The 24102-nt window shown below is 41.4% G+C and overlaps 1 protein-coding gene across 5 annotated transcripts in view; it reads left to right on the forward strand.

The window, feature by feature from the left end:
- Window positions 1-24102, forward strand: part of Ehbp1 (Eps15 homology domain containing protein-binding protein 1) — an 82402-nt gene that overhangs the window by 21719 nt on the left and 36581 nt on the right. For 4 of the 5 annotated variants that reach the window (XM_065231473.1, XM_065231471.1, XM_065231474.1 and 1 more), the window contains exons 2-5: window positions 20999-21585; window positions 21648-22359; window positions 22420-22622; window positions 22735-22818. In XM_065231473.1, coding sequence (XP_065087545.1) covers window positions 20999-21585; window positions 21648-22359; window positions 22420-22622; window positions 22735-22818 — 1586 coding nt within the window. The remainder of the gene's footprint in view (window positions 1-20998; window positions 21586-21647; window positions 22360-22419; window positions 22623-22734; window positions 22819-24102) is intronic. The other variant, XM_065231472.1, reaches the window with a different exon arrangement.

A 24102-nucleotide genomic window follows, 5' to 3' on the forward strand; every position in this document is an offset into this window, starting at 1 on the left:
GGCCCCGACCGATGGAATGGCAGAGCGGAACGGAACGGGTGTTGCAGGTTTTATGGGGGTCGAACCGAAGTCGTCGGACTGTCAGTTTTACATGGTATGGATTGGAAACGTTGATCGGGGTAAATTGGCGAATACATGTTGGGTAACTGTGTTAATTTTTACCCTAACATATTTTTTTATTATTTTTTCCTTGATTAGGGTTAACTACCCCATTCCCGGCCTAGTAAGCATAACGCGCACTTAGTCTTTCTTGAACTAGCGTAGTTTAGCACCAAACGAAATGCTATTAAAGACTGGAACACCCAAAAATTGGTCGACAAAAAAATCGTTTCTTTCAGTCAAAATTCATATCACAACAATCTTCTAATTTTTCTTATGGTAGTTCAATTCATATATTTAAAGGAAAAAAATGTTCGTTTATTCTTTTGGTTTGCCAAATCTGAACTACCGTGCCTTCCGCTTAACCCTTTCGATTAAATTTTGCACAGTGGTCTAATCGACCTTATTCACCGCCGAACGCCAGTTAGATTTAAACTGCTACTCGTTTTCCATGGATCTATTAGTTTTTTTAGATTCCGTTTGACCAAGGCCCAATACCGTTCGATAGGGCGGAGTTCTGGGCTGTTGGGAGGGTTGTGGTCTTTGGGTACCACAACCACGTTGTTCGCATCGTACCACTCGATTGCCCTTTTTCCCATAGTGGCAGCTCACCAAGTCCGGCCAGAACAGCACAGGTCTATTATGTTGCTTTAGGAATGGTAGCATCCGCTTTTCCAGGCACTCCTGGACGTAGATCTCTTGATTGATGGTTCCCGTAGTCATCAAAATGCCGATTTTTAGACCACACGAGCATATGGCATGCCAGACGAGATATTTTTTCGGAAACTTCGATAGTTTCATGGTTTTGAACATTTCAGCCACCTTCCCTTTTCCTGATGCGGTATAAAACTCCTGTCCCGGAAGCAGCTTGAAATCCGCCTTCGCATAAGTTTCGTCGTCCATGACTGTGTCAGTCGAACTTTGTGAGCAGATTCGTATACAGCTTTCGGGACCGCTGCTTTGCCGACGTGGTTGGTTTGTAATCTCGGTTCGCCACCTTCACCTTCTTAAACGTCGACAACCCGGCTCGTTTCTTGGCCCGCTGCACAGTAGCATGGGAGACAGTGAGCTTGCCAGCGACGTCCCGGATGGAGAGGTTAGGATTCCGCTTATATTTCACCACCACGTTCTTCGTCGGTCGCCGCTGCCACGTCCGGATTAGAATTGCTGCCGCTGCCAGGCTTCCTGGCGGTCGACAGAAGCTCCCCGAACACCTTTAAAACGTTTGTCACGGTCGATTTGGCCAAATTCAGCAGCTTGGACGTCATTTAGAAAACTGGAGAGCAAACGGTGAAAACTCATCATAGCAACCATTGTATATACACTCAACTTCCAAATGCAGCATTTCAGGTCCCTTGGGCCTATTACAGGGTGTCTACTACCTGGAAAAACCTGGAAAACCGGGAATTTACAGGGAATTTTATTTTTTTCTGGAAAACCTGGAATATTCAAGGAATTTTGGTTCCACTCAGGAAATTTTCCAATTATCACTTCATTCGTAATTCAAAAGAAGTTTTTCGTTCAGTTTCTCGAAACGTTTCTTAAGGACACTGAACTTGACAAGCATCTGACAGCTCAGACAACGTGTGCGAACAAGACAAGTTCATTCAGAGAGTCTTGTCACGCTCGCTCTTCGCTGATTTGTATGTGGAGGATCAAAATCGTCGTAAAAAGGAAACAGCCGAAAAAGAGAGACTGGTAAGAATTTTTTTTTTGAGCTTCAGAGAGGGTCGGAGATCTACTGAGAAATTTGTTGAGCTTCAGGTTAGTTCGTAGATCTTGAGAACAGAACTACAAACAAATTAAAAGTAATTAACAGAAATTCATAAAAACAACATCACAAGAGAGGTCGTAGATCTTCAGATAAATGTTCAAAGAAATTTTCAAAACTTCAAGCAAGCAAAAATAATTTCAAATCAATTTGTAAAACTATAAGCGAAATTTTGCAAATCTTCAGGGAAATTTGCATAACTTCAGACAAGTCCAAGAATCTACAGTGAAATATAAAGTATTTCACAGAAGTTTGGAGATCCTCGAAACATTATTCAACATCAGAAAAGTTCGTAGATCTTCAGAACAAATAACAGAACTTTAAAAAAAAATTACAGGATTTCTGAAAAAAATCACAAGAATCTCAGAAATGTTGATGGCTCTTCAGTAAAAATTGCAGAACTTCAGGGAAGTTCGGCGGTTAAAAAAAAAATATTTACACGATTTCAGGAAAATTTTTAGATCTTGAGAGAGACATTTAAAACTTCAAAGAAGCTTAAATATTTTCAGATAAATTTTGACAACTTGAGGTAATCTTAAACGAAATTTTCAAATCTTCAGGGTAACCCGAGAGGAATTTACAAAACATCAGAGAAGTTTGCAGATCTACTGAGAAATTTATTGAGCCTCAAGTTTTTATTTGTAGATCTTGGGAATAGAGCTACGGAGCTTAAGACAACTTTAAAGAACTTTAAAGATATTTGCAGGAATTTGACAGAAAGTGCCACAGTTTCACACAAATGTGAGATCTTCAGAAAAATTCGTTAAATGTCAGAAAAGCACCTCAATTCCAAAAACAAATCGCAGTGAAGTACAAAAGTACAATATTTTCCAGAACTCCATGGAAGTCGGAAATAGATACACACCAAAAAATTCTGAATTTTACTGGCGATGTAAACATCCATGCATGCAAACATTCATACATGTAAACTTCCTTTTCACGTAAACTAGCAACTTGCAAGAAATGTTGCAAACAAAAGTGGACAGTTGCATACAATATATGGGATATTACATGACATGTCTCATAAATTTACACGATCTATAATCTAAACTTGTATGATATATGACGCTCCATTTATGTGCATCATAGTAACGGAAATGTACACTACTTTTTTTAGCTGTGTAGATCTAAAAAACTTCAGAGAAGTCCGTAGACCTTAAAAGAAGTCCGTAGACCTTAAGAGAAGTCTGTAGAACGTCAGAAAGTTCGTACGTTTATAGAAAAATTTGCAAAACTTCAGCAAAACTCACAGATCTTCGGGAAAGTTCGCCGATCTTTGGTTCAAGAACCCACAAAGAAATTTAAAGAACTTTAGAAAAGATCGGAGATCTACTGTGAAATTTATTGAACTTCAGGGCAGTTCGTAGATCTTTAGAGCAGAAATACAGTACTTCAGAAAACTTTACAGAATTTGAAATAAATTTTAGGATCTTCAGAAAAGTTCAGAGGATAGATCGTAAATCTACTGAAAAATCTGCAGATGTTTAAATAAATTTTCAGAATTTTACTGCGGTTCTTGGATTTTGAAAGACATTTACAGAACTTCAGGTAAGTTCGCTGATCTTTATTTGCACAGCTTCAGAAAAATTAGAAAAACTTCAGAATACTTCCTAAAACTTCCGGAAGCTCAAAAATTTCTTTTAATTCTTTAGAAAATTGTATAGATGTTCAGAGATATTTGCAGATATTCATTGAATCATGAAAATCTGCAGAGAAAATTACAGAACTGTCAAGAAGTTTGTAGATTATTAGAAATTTTGTGAACATCAGAGATAATTGTTGATCTTCAAGGATCTTAAATCTTCAGGGATTCAGGAACTTTGTAGATTTTTAGGAAAATTTGCAGAACTTCTGAAGAACACACAGAGCTTCAAATAAATCTGTAGAACTACCGAGAAATTTACAGATTGTCAGAAAAGATTGTTGATCTTTAAAGAAATTTTACCGGAGAACAGAAACAAAACTTCAGGGACGTCAGACGGTTTGAAGACCTTGCAGAATTGAGTTGTTAACAGAAATTTTCAGAACTCAAGGAATCATGTATATCTAGTGAGAACTTTTCCCATTAGCTTGTCTAAAGTTGGTATCGACATCCTGGCGAAGTTTTGAAATCCATTTTCATCTTCATATCGCAGCGCTTGATGAACAAGATGAGCCAGATCCCTGCCGGTGTTCCTCCTGAGCAACTATTTCCTACTCCACAAAGTTCACCTTCTCTTCCTCATTTTATTTAAAATAATAAAAGCAAATACGTCTGCCGAAACTAGAGCAATTTTCCGGTAATTCATGATGGAAGTATTTACTTTTGATTCCTGATACAGTTTTGTTTTGAAATCTTAATTGGCAGTTCTTTCGACATGTGCAAGCAGTGTGAACACCAGCAAACAGGGGGGTTCGACAAAGTGTGTCGAAAGTAAATTCGAGCAGATTTTTCATTATGGTGGCGCTCAAAGTCAGACCAAAAAATCAGATAGTCTAAACAGACCTTAAGAGATTTTAGACATGTGAAACCATGATTTATTCTGTGTTGATCTTCCAAACAGAGTTGAACTCAAACATATTATCAAAATGATATGTTGTTTTTGAAAGCATATTGTTATCAAATTTTGATATATGTATCGTTTTATCGAAATAGTATAGAAAGGTTTCTTACTTATATTTATATTCTTGAATTAAAAAAAATACTACACAAATACCAAAAAGAATGTAATATTGATTGACGTAATGCATGCTACTGTATGAATAACTAATGTGATTGTAAAAACCAAATACAATATTACACCCTTGGATATAATTTCTTTTCGCAAATTATGTGTAGAATAAATGCACCAATATGGTGGCTTATAGAGTCTCCCTAAGCCGCTATAGAAGTACATTACGTTAGTACAATGTACTTCTATAGCGGCTTAGGGAGACTCTATAAGCCACCATAGGAACACATTGCACTAAAGTATCTCCACTATTGGTGCATTTACTAAACATAAATTGTACAAATTAATATTAAACAACCTATGTGCATCTGTTCTGCTGTAATATTCAATAACTTTTTTGCTGTGCCGACTTATAAGTACCAACGACCAAGTTTGAACAATTGAAAATAACATAAATCAATAAGTACATAAAAGGGATTCCAGATGGATAAATAGATAAAATAATAATGTGTATAATTTGTATGCACCTGGAATTTTTTTTTCATCCGACCTGGAAAAACCTGGAAAACTCAGGGAATTTGATTCCTTGGATTGAGTAGACACCCTGTATTAGCCATTGAAGCGCCATTGTGATTCTCTTTGGCCTATCGAACGGAAAGAAAAGTGAATTCACGTGTGCACGCTTCAAGTGCGCCTTTTATTTTGCATTCTTCAACACTTCGTCTTGCAGCTATTGAATATAGACCTGTGCGCCGGTTCATTCATTGGCGGCGGCGGCGGCGGCGTAGAAACAATAATGGCGTGACGCCGTTGACTTCGATGGGTGGTGGCGGTGGCGTATTAAGGTGATTCCTTGTAGAGTCCACAAATGGCCGTTACGTAGGCTGTAACTGCATTTTCACTTCGAATTTTCAATTACACAAATCTCGGAAATCGTTGCCCCATTTCACCTGAAATCGCTACTTCCTCATGTATGCTGCAGTGCAGCAAACGTGGAGTAACAATTTGAATGTTGCACGTGTCGTAGAAGCTGATATTTGTGCACTTAATGTTTCGAAGTGGTTCCCATAAAAAGGATGTCACAGCGAATCACCTTAAGGCTCCTCTAAGACTCAACACTGGCGCGATTTATTCGCGGCGGAAAATTCGCCGCGTTTTAGTTGTATGGCGGCTTTTGGGAGTGCTCAAACCAACGCGGCGAAACGACGTTGTTCGTTAGTTTTTGTTTAAATTGGTGTAGTCTTTTCTGAAATAATCGATCAGCTGATAAACCTTTAAATAAGTCCTAATTGACAAGCAAAGTCTGAAAGCGAGACGACATTTGATATTTTCAATACCTGGAGATCTGCTCAATGAAACGTGCTCTTCCTAGACCTTGCTACATTATAGAGATCTTTGATCAACTGAAAATCTTTGGAATAACTCCGGATCAACCCACTATCTTGACATAATTTCTAATCATGTCATTACATGACAAAGCTTATGGTATTGTTTGTATGGTGTTTTTGCGCTGGTTTGATTAATGGTTTTTTTTTTTATCATACGGGTTAGCGAAAAATTATTTTCTCCGTTGTGTATCGTTGCATAAACACGTCAGCAATCAGCGAAAAGTGAAGTTCGTCGTGGAAATATCGTTGATAGTGTATATTTCGAGTTGTGAAATTAGTGCTGAATCAATTTCGTATCGGAAATCTTGTGTTTACTGCTGTGTTATTGTTATCAAGATCAGACGCACTGCTGAATCCACCTCCACCGTTCGAGTGACGAGCGTATTAGAGCATCTCCACACGCGTGTTCAGTTGCTATCAGTTCTTCTTTTTGACAAATGCGCTAAACCTGTTAAAGGCGCTGAAGAGTCCGTTTCCTGCATGGTTTTCTGTGATAGGATAATACACATGAGGTGCGCGAACACGAAGCTGAACAAGGCTTTTCTGAACATTATCCACTCAAGTCCGAACTTGTACTGGATGTGTGACGAGTGCGTAACTTTTATGAAATGTGCCAGATTTAAAACAACAGTCGAATGAGCTTTATTCCGTACAAGGTCGGAATGGTTACAAAACTACGCGAAATTGCTTTGAGTTCGGATACTTGGCCAGAGGGGATTTTGTTCCGCGAATTCGAGGACACAAGTTCAAAAAACATGTGGTTGCCTCGTTTGAACACGCCGACCACAACAATCTCTCTTGTTCCGGGTCCTTCGCATTATTCCACTTCCGTCGCCGGAATGGATGGCATTTAATTCCGAGTTACATGCAGCGTTGCACAATCGAAGCTGCAGCATCACTTGATGAAGTCGATTTTATTTCCAATTCCTGTAAACCAGAACGCACTGCCTGTCGCACTATGGGGGACCTCGTTCCGCTCGATCCGGTCGCGCACGCTGTTTCCAGTCATCATAGTCGTTCTGGCCCTGCGGTCGAGTATGGTGGTGAGGTCCCCCAACCTTCATGTTCAGGCAAGTATGCTTCCAGTAGCAACAGGTATTTGTCTGATCAGTTTTCGAGTTCCAGTGTTACGCTTCTAGATACCAAATCCTTCACCGACTTCCTCCTGTTGAGTAGCATTTCTGTTGCCAACGACATTAAACAACATGAGTCACCAAACTTCACGCCCGGTTTGCACTATGGACTGCATTTTGGAAGCACCTGGTTCCTCTAGTCCAGTCCCGCTGATTCCTGCCAGCGCTCATCACAGTCGTCCCGGTCCTGTGACTAGATGTGGATCAGGAGTCTTCCAGCTTGCTTCAATAGGCAAGTACAAATGTGATCAAGACAATTCTTCGCCTGATATGCCTTCATTTTTGCATTGCATCAGTCTTGCATTTCCAATGTTGCTTATTTCAATCCTGAACATCACGGTCTGCAGTCCACCGATGACTGCTTCCTTTATAACACCGATTCTGAACATACTGCACCAAATCGTAGCTGCCACGTTTCTGAAACTGTCAGCCCAGAACGCATTGCCTACCGCCCCATGGAAGCCCCTAAGCCCCTCAACGCAGTCGTGTGTACTGATTCCTGCCATCGTAGTCGTTCTGGCCCTGTGGTTGAGAACGGTGAAGGGGTCTTCAACCTTCGATTTCAGGCAAGTATGCGTTTATTGAAACCAATTCCTCGCCTGATCAGCCTCCACGTTTCACCACCGACTGAACCTTGCCTTTCCGATTGCCAACCTATGTTATCCGATGGACTTGTGGTGTATTATCAAAATGTTCGTGGCTTGCGCACTAAAATTGACGACTTATTCTAGACTGCTGTTGAGTCCAACTACGATGCAATAGTTCTTACCGAGACCTGGCTAGATGATCGAATTCACTCAGCACAATTATTTGGCAGTAGGTTCTCAGTTTTTCGTAATGGTGGTGGTGTCTTGATTGCGGTTTCCAAACGACTGAACTGTTGCCTCGATCCTGCTCCGGTTAGTACTTCTCTTGAGCAGTTATGGGTGAAGATTACGACGTCACACAACATGATAAGCATCGGCGTTATGTACCTTCCTCCTGACCGTAAATCTAATTTGAGCTGCGTTGAGAACCATATTAGTTCCATTGGATTTTCCTGTATTGTCCCGATTACATCACAACGATCTAGCTCTGCTATTTGGCGACTATAACCAGTCTGGGCTTGTTTGGAATATTTCCGCGAATGATCATCCAACCATTGACATTCTTCGGTCGTACATGCCTGCTTCCTGCTGTGCTCTTTTGGATGGTTTTAGCCTGCAAATTAATTCTGTACCAAACCGGAACTCTCGGCTGCTTGATCTTGTGTTGGTGAACGAAGCCGCCGCACTAGAGTGCAGTGTCGCTGAGGCATCCGAGCCTCTGATACATCTAGACGCCACTTGGAGGCGAACCAGCCCAAGGCTGAAAGCCTCCTTAATAAAGCTAAATAATAATAATAATCTAGACGCCGATCATCCAGCGTTGGAAGCATTCATCAACCGATCAGTTGCTGTTCTCTATGAAATCATCGTTGATGTAAAAAAGCCTGGACTTTCGTATAGCTGACTACGTCGCATTGAATCACTCACTGGCCCAGGTAGATTGGCAGTCGCTTGACTTGTGTTCGTCCATTGATGAAGCCGTTAACTATTTCGACGAAGTTGTTAGCCGATTAACAATGGATTGTGTGCCTCTGAGGAGACCTGCTCCAAAACCTGCATGGTCCAATGCTCGATTACAACACTTGAAGCGTGTTAGATCGAAGGTTCTTCGAAAATACAGCCAGTCCCGTAATCCATTCACAAAGCGATTATTTTCGTTAGCAAGTAATTGCTACCGAATGTACAACCGTTTTATATACAAGAAGTACTAAAGACGTATGCAGACCAATCTCCGGCGTAATCCTAAGCTATTCTGGACGTTTGTGAAGACAAAAAGGAAAGAGGATGGGCTACCGGTAGAGATTCATCTAAGCGATAAAAGAGCCAACACTTATTTAAAGAAATGTAACCTCCTGGCTGAGCATTTCACGGTCACATGGGACCTCGTCGACTCTGCCATCCAAAAGCTGAAATTCTCGAACGCTGTTGGGCCTGACGGCATTCCATCGTCCATACTCAAAAGATGCTCAACAGAACTTTCCTCTCCGCTTTCAAAGCTGTTCGATATTTCGTTACAACAAGGTGTATTTCCCTCTCGTTCGAAATCTTCGTTCATGTTCCCAATTTTCAAGAAGAGAGACAAACAAAATGTGGAGAATTACCGAGGAATTACTTCACTTTGTGCCTGCTCAAAAGTATTCGAGATAATCATCAACGACGCTTTATTTGCCAGCTGAAGAAACTACATTTCTCCTGACCAACATGGTTTCCACCCCAAACGTTCGGTCTCAACAAACCTCGCTCCTTTCCTTTCCCTATGCCTACAGAATATGGAGGCAGGGGCACAGGTGGACGTCGTATACACGGATCTCAAGGCTGCTTTCGACCGGGTTGATCATGCCATTCTAATTGCCAAACTCGAGAAGCTTGGTGTTTTTCATGGACTCACTCGTTGGTTTGAATCGTATCTTACCAATCGAGAGCTTTGTGTGAAAATCGGGTCTGATCAATCGGAATATTTTTCAAACAACTCAGGCGTTCCTCAAGGCAGCAATTTGGGACCGCTGATATTCTCCATATTCATTAACGAAATCGGTTTGATACTTCCAACTGGCTGCCGGTCATTCTATGCAGACGATGTCAAGATGTACGTGGTTGAGCGATGCTTCACTGACTGCCTGCGGTTGCAGCACCTGATCGATAGTTTCGAAGAGTGGTGCTCTAGGAATTTTCTCACGTTGAGTGTTCAACAATGCAATATCATCACTTTCCATCGCAAGCTCAAACCTATTGCATTCAATTATACGATCGATAACCAACCTCTGCAGCGTGTGGACAACGTTCGTGATCTAGGAATTACACTTGATTCTGCTTTGACATTTAAGCTACATTACACGGATATCATAGCCAAAGCTGACAGGCAACTCGGATTCATCTTTAAAATCTCTGATGAGTTTTGGGATCCTACCTGCCTGACAGCTCTATATTGTTCTCTAGTGCGATCGATCTTGGAATTTGGTGTAGTAGTATGGTGTCCGTATGAAACAGTTTGGGTAGCGAGGATTGAGTCTGTTCAGAGGAAATTCGTTCGTTACGCTCTTCGCCACCTTCCTTGGTACGATCCCACGAACCTTCCACCCTACGAAGATCGTTGCCAACTACTGGGTATTGAAACTTTTGAACGTAACTTACTTACTTAAGGGTCCTGTGCACCACCAGCGGTGCAAAGGGCCAACGTGAAAGACTTCCATCCTGGGCGGCTGCTCGCTTTTGCCTTGACCAGGGCCCAGGTCAGATTTCTATCGACTTGCTTAATTTCCTTATTGAGCCTCCGCCGCCATGAGCCCCTGGGTCTGCCTCTGCTGCGATGTCCTGCTGGATTCCAATCCAGCGCTTGCTTGCAGATTTCGTTTCCGCCCCGTCGAAGTGTGTGGCCGACCCACCTCCACTTTCGCTCTCGAATTTCTGTTGCTATCGGCTTCTGATGACATCGACGATGGAGCTCGGCATTCGAGATCCAGTTGTGAGGCCACCAGGCACGAATTATATACCGCAGGCATCGGTTGATGAAGACCTGCAGCTTTTGAGTGTTCTCCGCTGATACACACCACGTCTCGCTGGCGTATAACAACACAGATTTCACGTTCGAGTTGAAAATTCGGATTTTGGTGCGTTGACTTATCTGGTTGGATCTCCATACGTTTCGTAAACTCGCAAAGGCAGTCCTAACCTTCTTGATTCGTGCACCTATGTCGATCTTGGTCCCGCCGTCCGACGCTATTTGGCTGCCAAGATATTGGAAACTTTCGACCTTCTCCACTGCTTGCTCCGCTACCGTAAAGTTGGAAGGGTTGCCCGTGTTGATATCCAACGATTTGGTCTTGTTGACGTTGATGGTGAGGCCCGCCGCAGAGGAGCGTTCGGCTAGGTCATTGAGCTTACTCTGCATATCAGAGCGCCGTTGTGCTAATAGAGCAACATCATCAGCCAAATCGAAGTCGTTGAGATGCTCCATGGTGATAGGCTGCCAAAGTAGCCCACGGTTCGGTACACGGTCAATTGCACCTACCATGATCTCGTCGATTACGATGAAAAACAGTAGCGGTGATAGTATACATCCTTGTCTCACACCAGCGACTACCCGGATAGGGTCGGACAAGGCTCCGTTATGCAGAACTCTGCACGTGAAAGCCTCATACTGCGCTTCGATGAGGTTGACGATTTTATCCGGGACTCCCTTGCGTCTCAGGGCGCCCCACAGATTCTCGTGATTGAGACGGTCGAAAGCTTTTTCGTAGTCAATGAATACCAAATAAAGGTACTCTTGGAATTCATTGACCTGCTCCAGGATGATGCGGAGCGTGACAATATGGTCCACACAAGATCTTCTTGAACGTAAGCGGAAGATTAACCAGGCAGTTTTTGCAGCAAAAGTGCTGATAAGCGAAATCGACTCTCCCGGGATTTTGGCTGAATTCGAAATCTATGCACCTGAACGAGTTCTACGATCGAGAAGTTTCCTGCATCTCGGACCCCGTGCAGCTAATTACGGATTACATGATCCAATACGGTTCATGTCTGCCCGTTTTAATGAATTCTATGTTTTTTTTTCGACTTCAACTGCACAGTGGAAACATTTCGTCAACGGATTCAACGTAGTCTGCTGGATAGGTGACGATACGGTTCGACACATGCAACTGCTTTCAATCAGCAAATTGTTGCAAGACGGACGAGGTTATTTTTTTATGATGAAGACCATAGTATTATTATTACTATTATTCGGTGTTTATTTTTATAATTGATGTGTTTTTCTGTCTTTTTTATATAGTTCCTTGTATTTTGAAAATATATGGGGTTTCTACGCCTATTTGCGCAAATATTTGCCAAATAGGATTTTCCCCATCAATCTTCATTTAGACAACAAAAGTCCGATGAAGAGAATAATAAATAAATAAATAAATAATCAATCTGTGAAGTACTTTACGATGGTCTTTGAACAATTGAAGGTTTTTTGGAATAATTTCTGAGTGTCTGCTATTTTTCAAAAATATCTTAGAGAAATTATTTGATCCATTGAATAATTGATGGGGCCTCCCTTAGCTCAGTCGATAAAGGCGCAGCTACAAAGCAAGACCATGCTGGAGGTGGCTGGGTTCGATACGCGGTTCGGTCTAGGAATTTTTCGGGTTGGAAAATTTCTCGACTTCCCTGGGCATAGAAGTATGATTGGACTTGCCACACAATTATACCAATGCAAAAACGGTACAGGCATCGAAAGCTCTCAATTAATAACTGTGGAAGTGCATCTAGAACACTAAGTTGAGAGCACGCAATAAACTAATATGCGATATGCAATAAGCTTGAAATGCGAAGAAGAAGAAGAAGATGAATAATTGGTAATCTTCAGAATAATTCCTTATCAGTCTTGAAGTCTTCAGAAGTCTTAAAAAATGAACCAGAAAACAATATGGAGAACTTTGATCCACTGAAGATTTTGGAATATTTCCTAATCATCCTTCTATCTTGAGAGAATATCTAAGAAATATGAATGAATCTCCAGAATAATACCAGATCAACGGGAAGTCTTGACAAAATATCCAAAGAAGCTTTTGCATATCAACGATTAACTGAAGTTCTTTGGAATAATTCCTGATCAACCTGATGTCTTGATAAAATATTCCGAAGACTTTATGCAGTTCTTTGGCAATTTAAGGTCTTGGGAATTCCGGATCAACCTGTTTCTGATAGAAATATCCTAGAAAAATGATTTGAAATACAGAAAAGTTGGATATCCAGAGGACTTTATGACGATCACTGATCAATTAAACGTTTTGTGGAATGATTCTTGATCAACCTGTTATCTTGCAAGATTATCTAAGAGACATGACAAGATAATCATTTATCAACCAGAAGAATGGCCAAAATATCCAGAGAACACTATGTAGGTATTTGACCAACTGAAGAACATTAGCATAATTCCTGCTTAACCTGATTTCTGAAAAATATCTCAGACTTGAACTACTGGATAGTTGGAGACCTCCAGAATAAAATCTGATCGACTTCCAGTCTTGACAAAATATACAGAGAACATAATGCAGGTCTTTGATCACCTGATGGTCTCTGGAATAATTCCGGATCTACCTGCTATGTATATCTAACAGACATTATTGAAAAAAATAATCACCAAATTTTCCAGAGAATATTACAGGTCCATGGTCATCTGAAGGTTTTTCGAATAATTCTAGATCAACCTACTGTCATGCGAGAATATTTTTAAGACATGATTTCAATAATAAGCAGAATATTCAGAATATTTTCTGAGCCACCTGGAATCACGAGAAAATATCCGAGAGGCGTTAATTGAAATGCTGGACAGTTGACGATCTTCAGAATAATACCTCATCATCCTGAAAACTTCCAGCGATCTTCATCAACGTCTTTGATCACCTAAAAGTCATTTTGGATAATTTCTGAGGGACTTAGTATCATAACAGAGAATCTTAGACACGTGAATTGAATTGTTGGACCGATGAAGATCTTCAGCAATCCTCATCAATACTCTCGATCACTTTAAAGTCTTTGGAATAATGTTTGAGTTAGCTGATATCATATGAGAAAATATTAGAGATGTGATTGGGATTGATGGACAGCAAGATATTTCCAGAATACCTTATTATAATAGAATGGTATCATATGAGAATATCTGAAAAGTAGTTTTAATTGTTGGACAACGAGATATCTGCTGGCGGATTAGATTAGTATTATTTTTAATTTTAATTAAATAAATTGATTTATTAAAAAGGAATAAGAACACTTAGATAAGAAACAAAAACATAACATACATAAACTTGAACGAATGCTGAACACGACGTACTCAAATGATGGTCTCCTTTCAAACCTACTTGAAAACTTTCTATATTACAAGAAGCTAATTTTTTTTTTTGGGCTGTCATTTCATAACCTTTTCTTGACTGTTTCCTGTTAATTTACAATTCTACATAAAAAGGTATTAGAAAGACTTTTGTAGTTTACCAAGGCACATGTTTTTCTTTTAAAATATCGTTTCTTCCTCTATTTTAGAAGGAGTTATTACCGACGAGGCTCGGTAGCTCAGTGGTTACCGTTTCTGCTTACTGAGCAGAAGGTCGGGAGTTCAATCCCAGGCCCGTCCCCTTCCTTGCAATTTTTCACTTTGCCTTATTCTATACCCACTAGATTTTAATGAAAACAAATTCTTCTTTAACACCGATCGCATCACTTACCACAGTGTGGGTTCTGATCTAAAAATAGAAATTGGATGAGTGCGCGCGTGTGTGTGTGTGTGTGTGTGTGTGTGTGTGTGTGTGTGTGTGTGTGTGTGTGTGTGTGTGTGTGTGTGTGTGTGTGTGTGTGTGTGTGTGTGTGTGTGTTTGTGTATTATAATCGCTCTACCAAAAACGATCCCTGCGTGTGCGTGTGCAACCTTTCCCCACATCCAACATCCCAGTGATTTCTCGTGGAAGCGCAGAGGATTTCTCGGTTTCCTTCACAGCGAGTACCACGTCAACACATTCCTTCCCATTCCCTAGTTGACCTGCATTCGGACACGGCCGGCGCTGGTATTTCTAAATATTAGATCTCCAGTTCTTACACATTGAGGATGAATGTTAGTCCCAAACATCATCTGTTGGTTCTCTGTGTAATTGCAGCTGATCTGGTAATAACAGAGCAGCAACCGTGGGCGGTCAATCCGATTTTTTTTTTTTTTTTAGAAGGAGTTATTACCAAATTTAATTGCAAAAGTGAGTGAACTTAAATAAGTTTAACTTAAGATAAAGAAAAAAAACGTATCCCCAGTTTTCCCATATACACTAAAATATGCCCTTTCAAAAGATGGCTAAAAAAATGTCTGTACGTTTGCCCCATTTTGAGTGGTTGACATTTGAAAAGGGCCTATTTTGTATAGAAAATCTTCAATATCTTTTGATAGTCGAGAGATACAGATTTTATTTCTTGAGCAAAGTTGTGTATTTCTAACGAGTTCTAAAAGTTCTCTGAAAACAGTTTTTACGAAAAATTTGAAATAAAAAAGTTAGAGCTGAAAAACTGATTTTTTTGGGTGCACCCTAACGCAGTTCAGAAAAAAATCTCTAAAATGAAAACGGTAAGCGATACAAACAAACTTTTTTCAACAAAGTTGCTTGAAATTAACTCACCGACAACTTCTTTGAACAATGTGTCTTTATTTTTTTTAAATAAGAAAGTTAATTTTTGGATTTCAAACAATTAAAGGATCACCCTAATGTTTGAAGGCACCAACTGAAGGATAATTTTAAGAAGAAAAACTTCACTAAAGACACCAAACGCCTAAAACCTAAAACAAACGTACTATGCACTTTTGTCTGGCTAAATTCCAATCCTGGAACACTGTGCAGTGGTTTCATTGTATGGAAGATTCGCCAACGGAGGTCACAGCGCTTCCATTGCAGCAATGGACGTAAAACGTGGCCAGCACTCATACATTCATCACGAAACGGTTGCTTTCCAAAGTCGACGACGCATCGACTGAAAGAACTGCTGATGAAGAACAATGAGGATGACCACACAATGGATGCTGCCGAATAAACAGACGATCGCGTGACACACATTGAGAATGGTCTGCTTCTGCCGACAACCGAGTGAACACTGATCTTAGTGATCACCTGAATCTTAGGAACATTTTCTGAGTAACGTGGTAAGAGAATATCTGAAAGGCGTGATTTTAATTGTTGGACAGTTGGTTTTGTTGATTTGTTGGACAGGGTTAATTACTGTAAAACTCGACTTTGGTGCACTCGATGGGTCTCCTCATATGTTTGGCTCTGGGCCCCAGTTAACGTTAACAAGGCCCTGTGTTCCGGGTACCATTATGAATGTGGCCAATATTTGACATCATCAAACATCATCAAACCACATTATCCAGCATTAACCGTATCTCCAGAACCAGTTATTATAGTATTTTCAAGAAACATGTGGCCGGCGTGGTGTGGCGGCGCACAAGTCTAATTGAATAGAAGCATTGTACCAAACGTTTGTATGACACTTTCTCGCCTAAATCATAGATAGATTTGATGTTTTGTGCTCGATAGGCCGGAAATGGGCGATTAGGCCGTAATAGTTTTTCTTTTCTTTATTAGAGTGACTTTCAGTCAGTGGCTGGTTCGTCACTAGGCCGCAGTAGATTTTTTCCCTACTACGTCCTCAACTGAAAATTTACGCGTGACTTTAACACGGGAAAAAATCCTATTCCATTTTCATGAATAAAAAATCATGAAATGAAACAAACTTGCCATCCCATGAAATCATAACAATGATTCATAATTTCGTGATGGAAATTCATGATTTCATAATGCAGTGGAATCATGACCGCTACAAGCGTTACCTGCCAAACCGTGTTCACCGCACTACATAGGTATACGCCTGGGTTTATCGATCGTAAGGTTTTTGGTTCGAATCCAGTATGATGCTTTATTTTATTTGTTTTACATATTTTGGATTAAAAGCTATTTAGTACATGATTTCAACTCGGATGATTCATGATTTCGGGAATCTTGGGTGCGTTACGCAAACATAGCTCATGATATCATGAATATTATTCATGGTGTATTTTCATAACATAAAAATAAGCTATGTTCATGAAATCATGAGTCATTTTTCTCATTTCGGAGATTGGATTTGTTCCCGTGAACTTATTGCTTCTCTTTTTGCATTCGTATATGGGTCATTCCATCTCTAGTGACTGAGCAATTGCATCGACCTTCTCCGATTTGAACCAAAATTGGTGGGCCTACCTATTTTAGGCCTGGATTTGGGGACTGACCACCCCCCTCCTTTTTGCCGATTTTACATATCTCTGGAACGAATGAAGATACAAACGATATTGGGTGCCCTTTTTGAATAATTTTGAACATACAATCAAATTTTGTGATCGTAATTAATCTTCAGTGTTGCCAACTCTTTGTTTTTTTATTTGAAAACTTTATACGCATAAAATCTCAACATACCCCCACTTTTTTAAATTTGTATGTGGCCAAAGATTTTTTACGTAAGAATCACTTGACGAAAAAAAAAAACAATGTGTTTCGTTTAGGAGATATTGAATTTCAAAGGTTACAAGTTTTTAAAGATTATTCATTGCACCAAAACGCTGCGATATAGAATGTTGGTATATTGTTGAAAGTCGCTCAAAAATATCAAACCTGTGAATATGCTGAAGACCTGACACTACTTACAAGTCGGACTCAATTATCTGGAGCCATTTTTTTTTGTAGTACCGTGACGCTGGTCCAAACTTGACGCAATGTTCTACTATGCCCTGCACTCAGGCAAATATTTCACAATAAAGCTCCCAATAATCAACCGCACAGTGTGCTAAAAACAAGGTTGGGCACACCTGGGCACAGTCATTGGCACTGTTTGGCACCCATGGTAACAATTGTTCTGATCTTTAAAGTTACTGGCAACACTGAATTTTTTCTGCGCCTGCGCAGTATACATGTGTCAAATTTGTTATTGATGTTGCCACAATATAATAAAAAAAAAGTATTTTCAAAACACAACCGTGAATCTCAACCAAGTCTCGCCATGAATTCTCACAATCGTTACACCCGTGACTGCAGTCGCGTTCACATTTCCTCCCAGACGAAGAACAGCTGACAGCAGTATCTTGACCTGATCGAGCTTTCCGGCCATGGCTACACGAACTAGCTATGCAGCTCGCACGGCTGCGGCTACTTCCAATGCTGCTGCTGCTGGTCTGTCTTTTCTGACGAAGTTTGGAGGAGACGGACCAGCAAAATGAACAGCAGCAGCAGTGTGGTTGCACTTCATGATGGCGTTCACCGCCAGGGCTACGCTCGAGAACTCGACCAATCCGGAGGAGGAACCTTCCGATTTCAGCGAGAACATTCGCACTTGCGACGGGTGGCAGTCCTTGGTGGTGAATGCAGTCATCAGCAGATCCTCGGACGGCATACGGGTGGGGTATTGAAGAAGTGGAGAATGCGATTTTTGCTGGCCTTGGTCAACGAAAGGAAGCGATTGTTCTTGAAGGCGCTGTAGTCCTTGAAGCTGATCGAATTGTCCAGCAGGGTGTAGTAGTTCTGCTTGGAAAATGCAATCTGAATTTTGTTACCATCATTTCCATTCGTTCAATTTTGTTCAAGGTGCTGGATGCTGCGTTCGACTGGTTCGACTGCGATGGCGAATCCCATCTGGACCATGGCGGTACCCTCTTTGGTCTTCAGGAACTTTATCCTGGCAACATTTCCGTACAGGCAGAACAGATTGAACAGCTTATCGGTGTTGGCTGTGTTGTTATCGAGTCCGTAGACCATCATCACTGCGCCCTGTTGCTGTGTCGGTTGAATGAAGTTGGCTGGTCCGTTTCGGGTCAGCGGTGCGTCCTTCATCAGTCCGACGTGTGTTCCAGCCGGTGAATTCGGCCGGTTTCCAGTTTTTCGACGGATGATACTCGGGCTGTGAAAAATTCGGTGCAAATCCGTTTCTTACACCGGCTCCAGGGAGGGCTGGTGGACTAATGATTGACGTTCGTTGTACGGGTTCGGCCTTCCGCCGAAGATGGCAGGATCGTGTAGCAACGGAGTTCGTCCGTTGCAAGCATCCTTAGAGACGGCTGCATCCAATGTGTAATTTTTGTAAACATTGAAAAACAAAACAAAAACAAAAGATGTTGAAATACCGCGTTGCCAAACAAGGCATTATTTTTCAAAGTGTTTTTTATGTTACTTCATACGCGAAGTTAACGATTTTCAGAGTTGGTTGGAAATGCTAACATGAAGCTTTAGTGTGATGATTTATTAGCTAGAGAATGATCTTTAGAAGAGGGTAGGTGGATAGTTCCGTTAGAGTACGGCAGTATGAAAATTGAATAGAAGTTGAAAATGAGCGAAGGGCCATTAATGCGTCAGTTTTTCAAGATAGACGCACATTTTTGCCTAACCCGTACGATTTCATACTGCCGTACTCTAACGGAACTATCCACCTACCCTCTTCTAAAGATCATTCTCTAGCTAATAAATCATCACACTAAAGCTTCATGTTAGCATTTCCAACCAACTCTGAAGGCATTATTCACAAGCAAACAAAAGTCAGTTCAATGACTTCTTGGTACTACCGGCACAGCTGCGGCACACTGAGAAAAATGTTCGCGCAAAATAAAGGCCCAAATGCAATGTGGGCGGAAGCAGAACGGAAACGGAAAGTTTGACAGTCGGTTTGATTCTAACTTGTTTTCAATCCGACAAGTAGGCTTACTCAGATCGAGATTTTCCGCTGCTGCTGCCGTTCCGCTTCGACTTTAACTGGAAGAACGTAAGCTTCAATGAGGTCTCGGTACTAGTAATGTAATTTTGTCATGGTTTTTCAAGATTAAATTAGATATACACTTAGATTATTTTACCGAAACTGTGAAATTTTCAACAGCTGAACGTTCGATAAACAGTTCGGTGATTTTTCGCAGATTTCCTGTAATTTTTCACCGAATATCTGTGAAAATTACAGGAAATCTGTGAAAAATCACTGAACTGTTTACCGAACGTTCAGCTGTTGAGATTTCGGTAAAATTTCATAGATTTCGGTGTAATAATCTTAGTGTGTATGATGTTTGCGTCAAATTGAGCTCATAGTGTTCCTAATTATTTTCAGTCCATCATATAGAATCCGAAAGGATGAAAAATCAACAGAAAATCGGTTAGCAACTGTATTTGCTGTGTGGGAACCGTTGTTTACCATGATCCAATTTCTAAAAGTTGTTATAGTTCTTCGGACAAACGGGTGAGCCTACCCCAATCACTGAAAGGTTGGTATGAACCTACATCGTTCATAGGTAGCAGCATAGGTAGCTCCATTTACTGAACATTGTTAGCAGCGAAGGGAGCATGTATAGATGAAGAATTTGAAGCAGGGGTGATATTTGGACCCACGGGTACGAATGTATCATTTGTTCCTCGCTGACCGTTGTTAACAGCAGAGGAATTTGTACCTGATCGGGAACATGGAGCGTTTCCTACCTGTCGCTTAGAACGGATTTTAGGATCGCTTTGCAAGTCTTACATTCCCAAAAATAGGATTTGTGGTTTTCATCACAATTTGAACATTTAAAGTTCTTAGGATCTTTTTTCCAAGGCCTTAAGGTTGTATAGTTCACTAGACTTGAAGTTGCACTAAATAAAAGTCATTGGAAATCCCGTTGCACAAATCGCCAGGACGGGATTGCATTTTCATTTTGATTACTTAGATAGACTCAACTCCAAGTAATTTTCTCAATTCATCTTTGATCTGATCCAGAGATTCACCACTGGGCAGACGTTTCAAGACAACCTTGAACAAACGTACAGTTTTGGTTTCGTAAGTGAAAAATGTGTGTTGCTTATCAGTAAGATACTTTGAGAAGACGTTTGAATTCGTCCAAAGTTTCAGCCAATACACACGACGGCATTCACGTTGGGCTCTTCTCAAGGAACTTTTGAACTTCGTTTGCATTCGCCGTCGGGGGTTAATTTAAAGTGAAAACATAATTTAAACGAAGTTCAAAAGCTCCTTGCGAAGAGCATGGAAATCGGAGGTGGTTATCACAATAGGGGAGACCTTTTCATTCTTAGCATCATCATTCTCATCATCCGTGAGCATATCAAATTGATTGCGCACATAAATTTCATCAGAAGGAGGATCAAGAGATTGCTCTTTTCTTTTGCGTTTAGGCGCCATGGTGGCAGAAGATAGTTTCTCCAAATCGACTGACTGACACGGTGATTTTTTGAACTCTTGGTGGGCTTATGCTAAGTTAGTATTTTAACAAACATTGATTACAAAAAAAAACCTTTAAATTGCCGCTTGCTAACACAGTATTTCAGTATACTAATCCACAATACACCATTTCTCATTCCACTAGGCGCCCGCACAGCTTGCACGTGGTATGGACGCGCCGTTCGCGCCGCGTCGTGTCCAGTCCGATGGCCTGGGAACCGGACCTAGTCAATCCCGTCTGCAGCACAATGGCCTGGCCAATGCCGGATAATCACACGATCGCAGTCACCCTGTTCAAAGACATCCGGACGCACGAACTGGAGGACAAAGACTGGACCTTCGTACTGGAGGATGTCTCCCAGATGGGCAAAAAGCGGTTGCTTGCGTCCGCAACCATCAACATGCGCAAATACGCCAGTATCGAGTCTACGCAGCAGACCTTCCTGCTGGAGCTGAGGCCCGCTTCCAAGAAGATCATGTCCGCACAGCTGGAAGTGACGCTCAGTTGCGTCTTCCTGCGGGAAGGCAAGGCAACCGACGAGGACATGCAGAGCATAATTTCGCTGATGTCGGTGAACAATGTGACGGATATTGCCCCGCTGGACGATCTGGAAGATATTCCAGATTTGGAGAACTCGATAGAGATTTCCGATCACGTGCTGGACTTCACACAACAGCTTGAGCAGCTGACTACTAGTTTAAACAGTTCCGATCTGGCGACGCCTATGAGTGGTAAGTATTGGTCTTTTGTTCGTGAATTAAGTAGAATTAATAGAATTTTGCCTTGCCTACAGTTCCATCCCTTTCGGACGACCAAACCCCGGTGGTCAGTGGTTCAAGGGATATGTTCAAAGAATATCTCAACGATCGTGGATACATTTCACTCACCAGCGAAGGAGGCAGTAGCAGAGAACCGGACGAACATGATTACAACAAACAGAAACCTCCCGAAGCGGATCAACCGCCAACGGAACTAGGGAGACGGAAGGCGCCCGAACCCATTCCGGAAACGATACAGTCAGCAAAAGAACGTCAAAAACTGGAAGACGAACAGCTTGATCCACTGGAAGCACTGGAAGAGGAAAAGAGTCCCCCGAAAGCGCATGCGCCGCTTCCACCCCTAGCCCCTAGCATAGATAGTGAAGTTACCAAAAAATCACCCGAAGAACTGCAAAGCAGTCGGGCGGAACTGAAACCACTGAATCTGATCAAGAGCTACGATCATCAACCGGAGCAGAAGAAACCCACTGTTGCTGCTGTTGTTGCTACTGTTGTCGCTCCACCTCCCGTTGTTGCGCCTCCAACGGTGAATGTTCCCGTTCCGGAACCGGTGGCTGAACTGAAGAAACCGATTCTCAGAGACAGCACCCCGGGCCAGGACCTGCTGGAGTGGTGCAAAGAAATTACCAAGAGCTACAATGGAGTAAAGGTTACCAATCTCACCACAAGTTGGCGCAATGGAATGGCCTTCTGTGCGATCATCCATAACTTTTATCCTAGTTTAATGTGAGTCTTTTCCGCAGTGTTTATCAAACCATTGCTCAAATTTCTGTTTTCGTTTTACAGTGATATGAGTAATTTGTCCCCCGGGAATGTGATAGAAAACTGCCGGACAGCGTTTGACGCAGCGGAGAAGCTGGGCATTCCTCGAGTCATCGAACCACGTGATATGAACATGCTAGCGGTGCCGGACAAGCTGGCCGTGATGACCTATCTGTATCAGCTGCGGGCGCACTTTACCGGCCATCAGCTGGAGGTGCACACGATAGGTGAGTGTTTGGCTTGTTTTCACTTGGACCTACTATGACAGGTGATGGGTCGTCGCATAAACCAGAAGGTGGTGGTATAACTTTTGTTTCGTTTTATGTTTTCATCGGTTAGATTCGGGCATTCCATGTCAGGCTTGCTACCTAGCGGCCGAACAAGCCATGTGCATTTATTCCCAAAAGAAAAAGTTACTACGCGGTAGGTTTCGGTGGTGAAATTTGCGAAAGCCACTAAGTACTAACTGTGAATGCGCTTGTGAGATAGGGCTTTGCTCTTTGCAATGAAATAGTTTGTTGGTGAAAACGGACTGTTACATTGTTGTGTAAAGAAGTAAATCCGAGACTCGTTTGATTGAGCAATTTTAACATCATAGGCTTCGCATGAATTTCATATGCTATATCTGATGCACTCAAATAACGTCGGCTGCAAGCTTATTCGTCAATCATCTTCGTTTGGTACTGTAATTGGTGTTGAAGATTGTAGGCGTAGGGATCTTGTCGCAATTATTTTAGCAGAAGTCTATCAATATTCCAGTAAATTGGGGTTAGATCATACACTTGGATGGTTCATTTGTCCTCTATTCTTGAAAGGGTACAGGCTGGAGTGATCGAGGAATAATTCTTCTTATTGTTAATCAAATTGTCGAGCAGTTTTGGGACGACCTTCTGCCAGCGATTTTGACCAGATGAAGCAATAAATTCCACATTTTTCAAGCTCAGAATAAACCATGTTCAGGCGTTAAACGGTCAATTTGAAATCAGCATTTGAATTCATGTATCTGGTAACTCTACACTGAAACAAAATCCATTGTTAAAAATACTATATTGCTGGTTTAAAATAAATACCCTCACCAATAGATTTGTGCAGAAAACAATTTCATTTAATTTTACTATTATATCTATCAAAATTAACATCCTTTTTTACCAAGCATAGTATTTTTGCCAGAATCATAGTAAATTTGTTAACATTCATACTTTACTATACTGAATTCATAGTAGATTTAACGGTAATAATGACATCCAACGATTTGGTCTTGTTAAGGTTGATGGTTAGACCTGCTTCAGAGGAGCGTTCCACACGGTCGTCGAGCTTACTCTGCATGTCAGAGCGCCGTTGTGCTAATAACGCAACATCATCAGCCAAATCGAAGTCGTTGAGATGCTCCATAGTAATAGGTTGCCACAGCGACCCACGGTTCGGTGCACGGTCAACGGCTCCAACCATGATCTCGTCGATTACGATGAGGAACAGTAGCGATGATAATATACATTCTTGCCTCACACCCGCGATTACCCGCATCGGATCAGACAAAGCTCCGTTGTGCAACACTCTGCATGAGAAAGCCTCGTACTGCGCTTCGATGAGGTTGACGATCTTATCAGGACTCCCATGCGTCTCAGAGCACCCCACAAGTTTTCGTGGTTTAGTCGGTCGAAAGCTTTTTCGTAGTCAATACCAATACAGGGACTCTTGGAACTCATT

This window comes from Ochlerotatus camptorhynchus, unplaced genomic scaffold, assembly GCF_037179485.1.
Source record: "Ochlerotatus camptorhynchus isolate MF236.1 unplaced genomic scaffold, CSIRO-AGI_Acam_v1.1 ptg000357l, whole genome shotgun sequence".
NCBI classification, from domain to species: Eukaryota; Metazoa; Arthropoda; class Insecta; order Diptera; family Culicidae; genus Ochlerotatus; species Ochlerotatus camptorhynchus.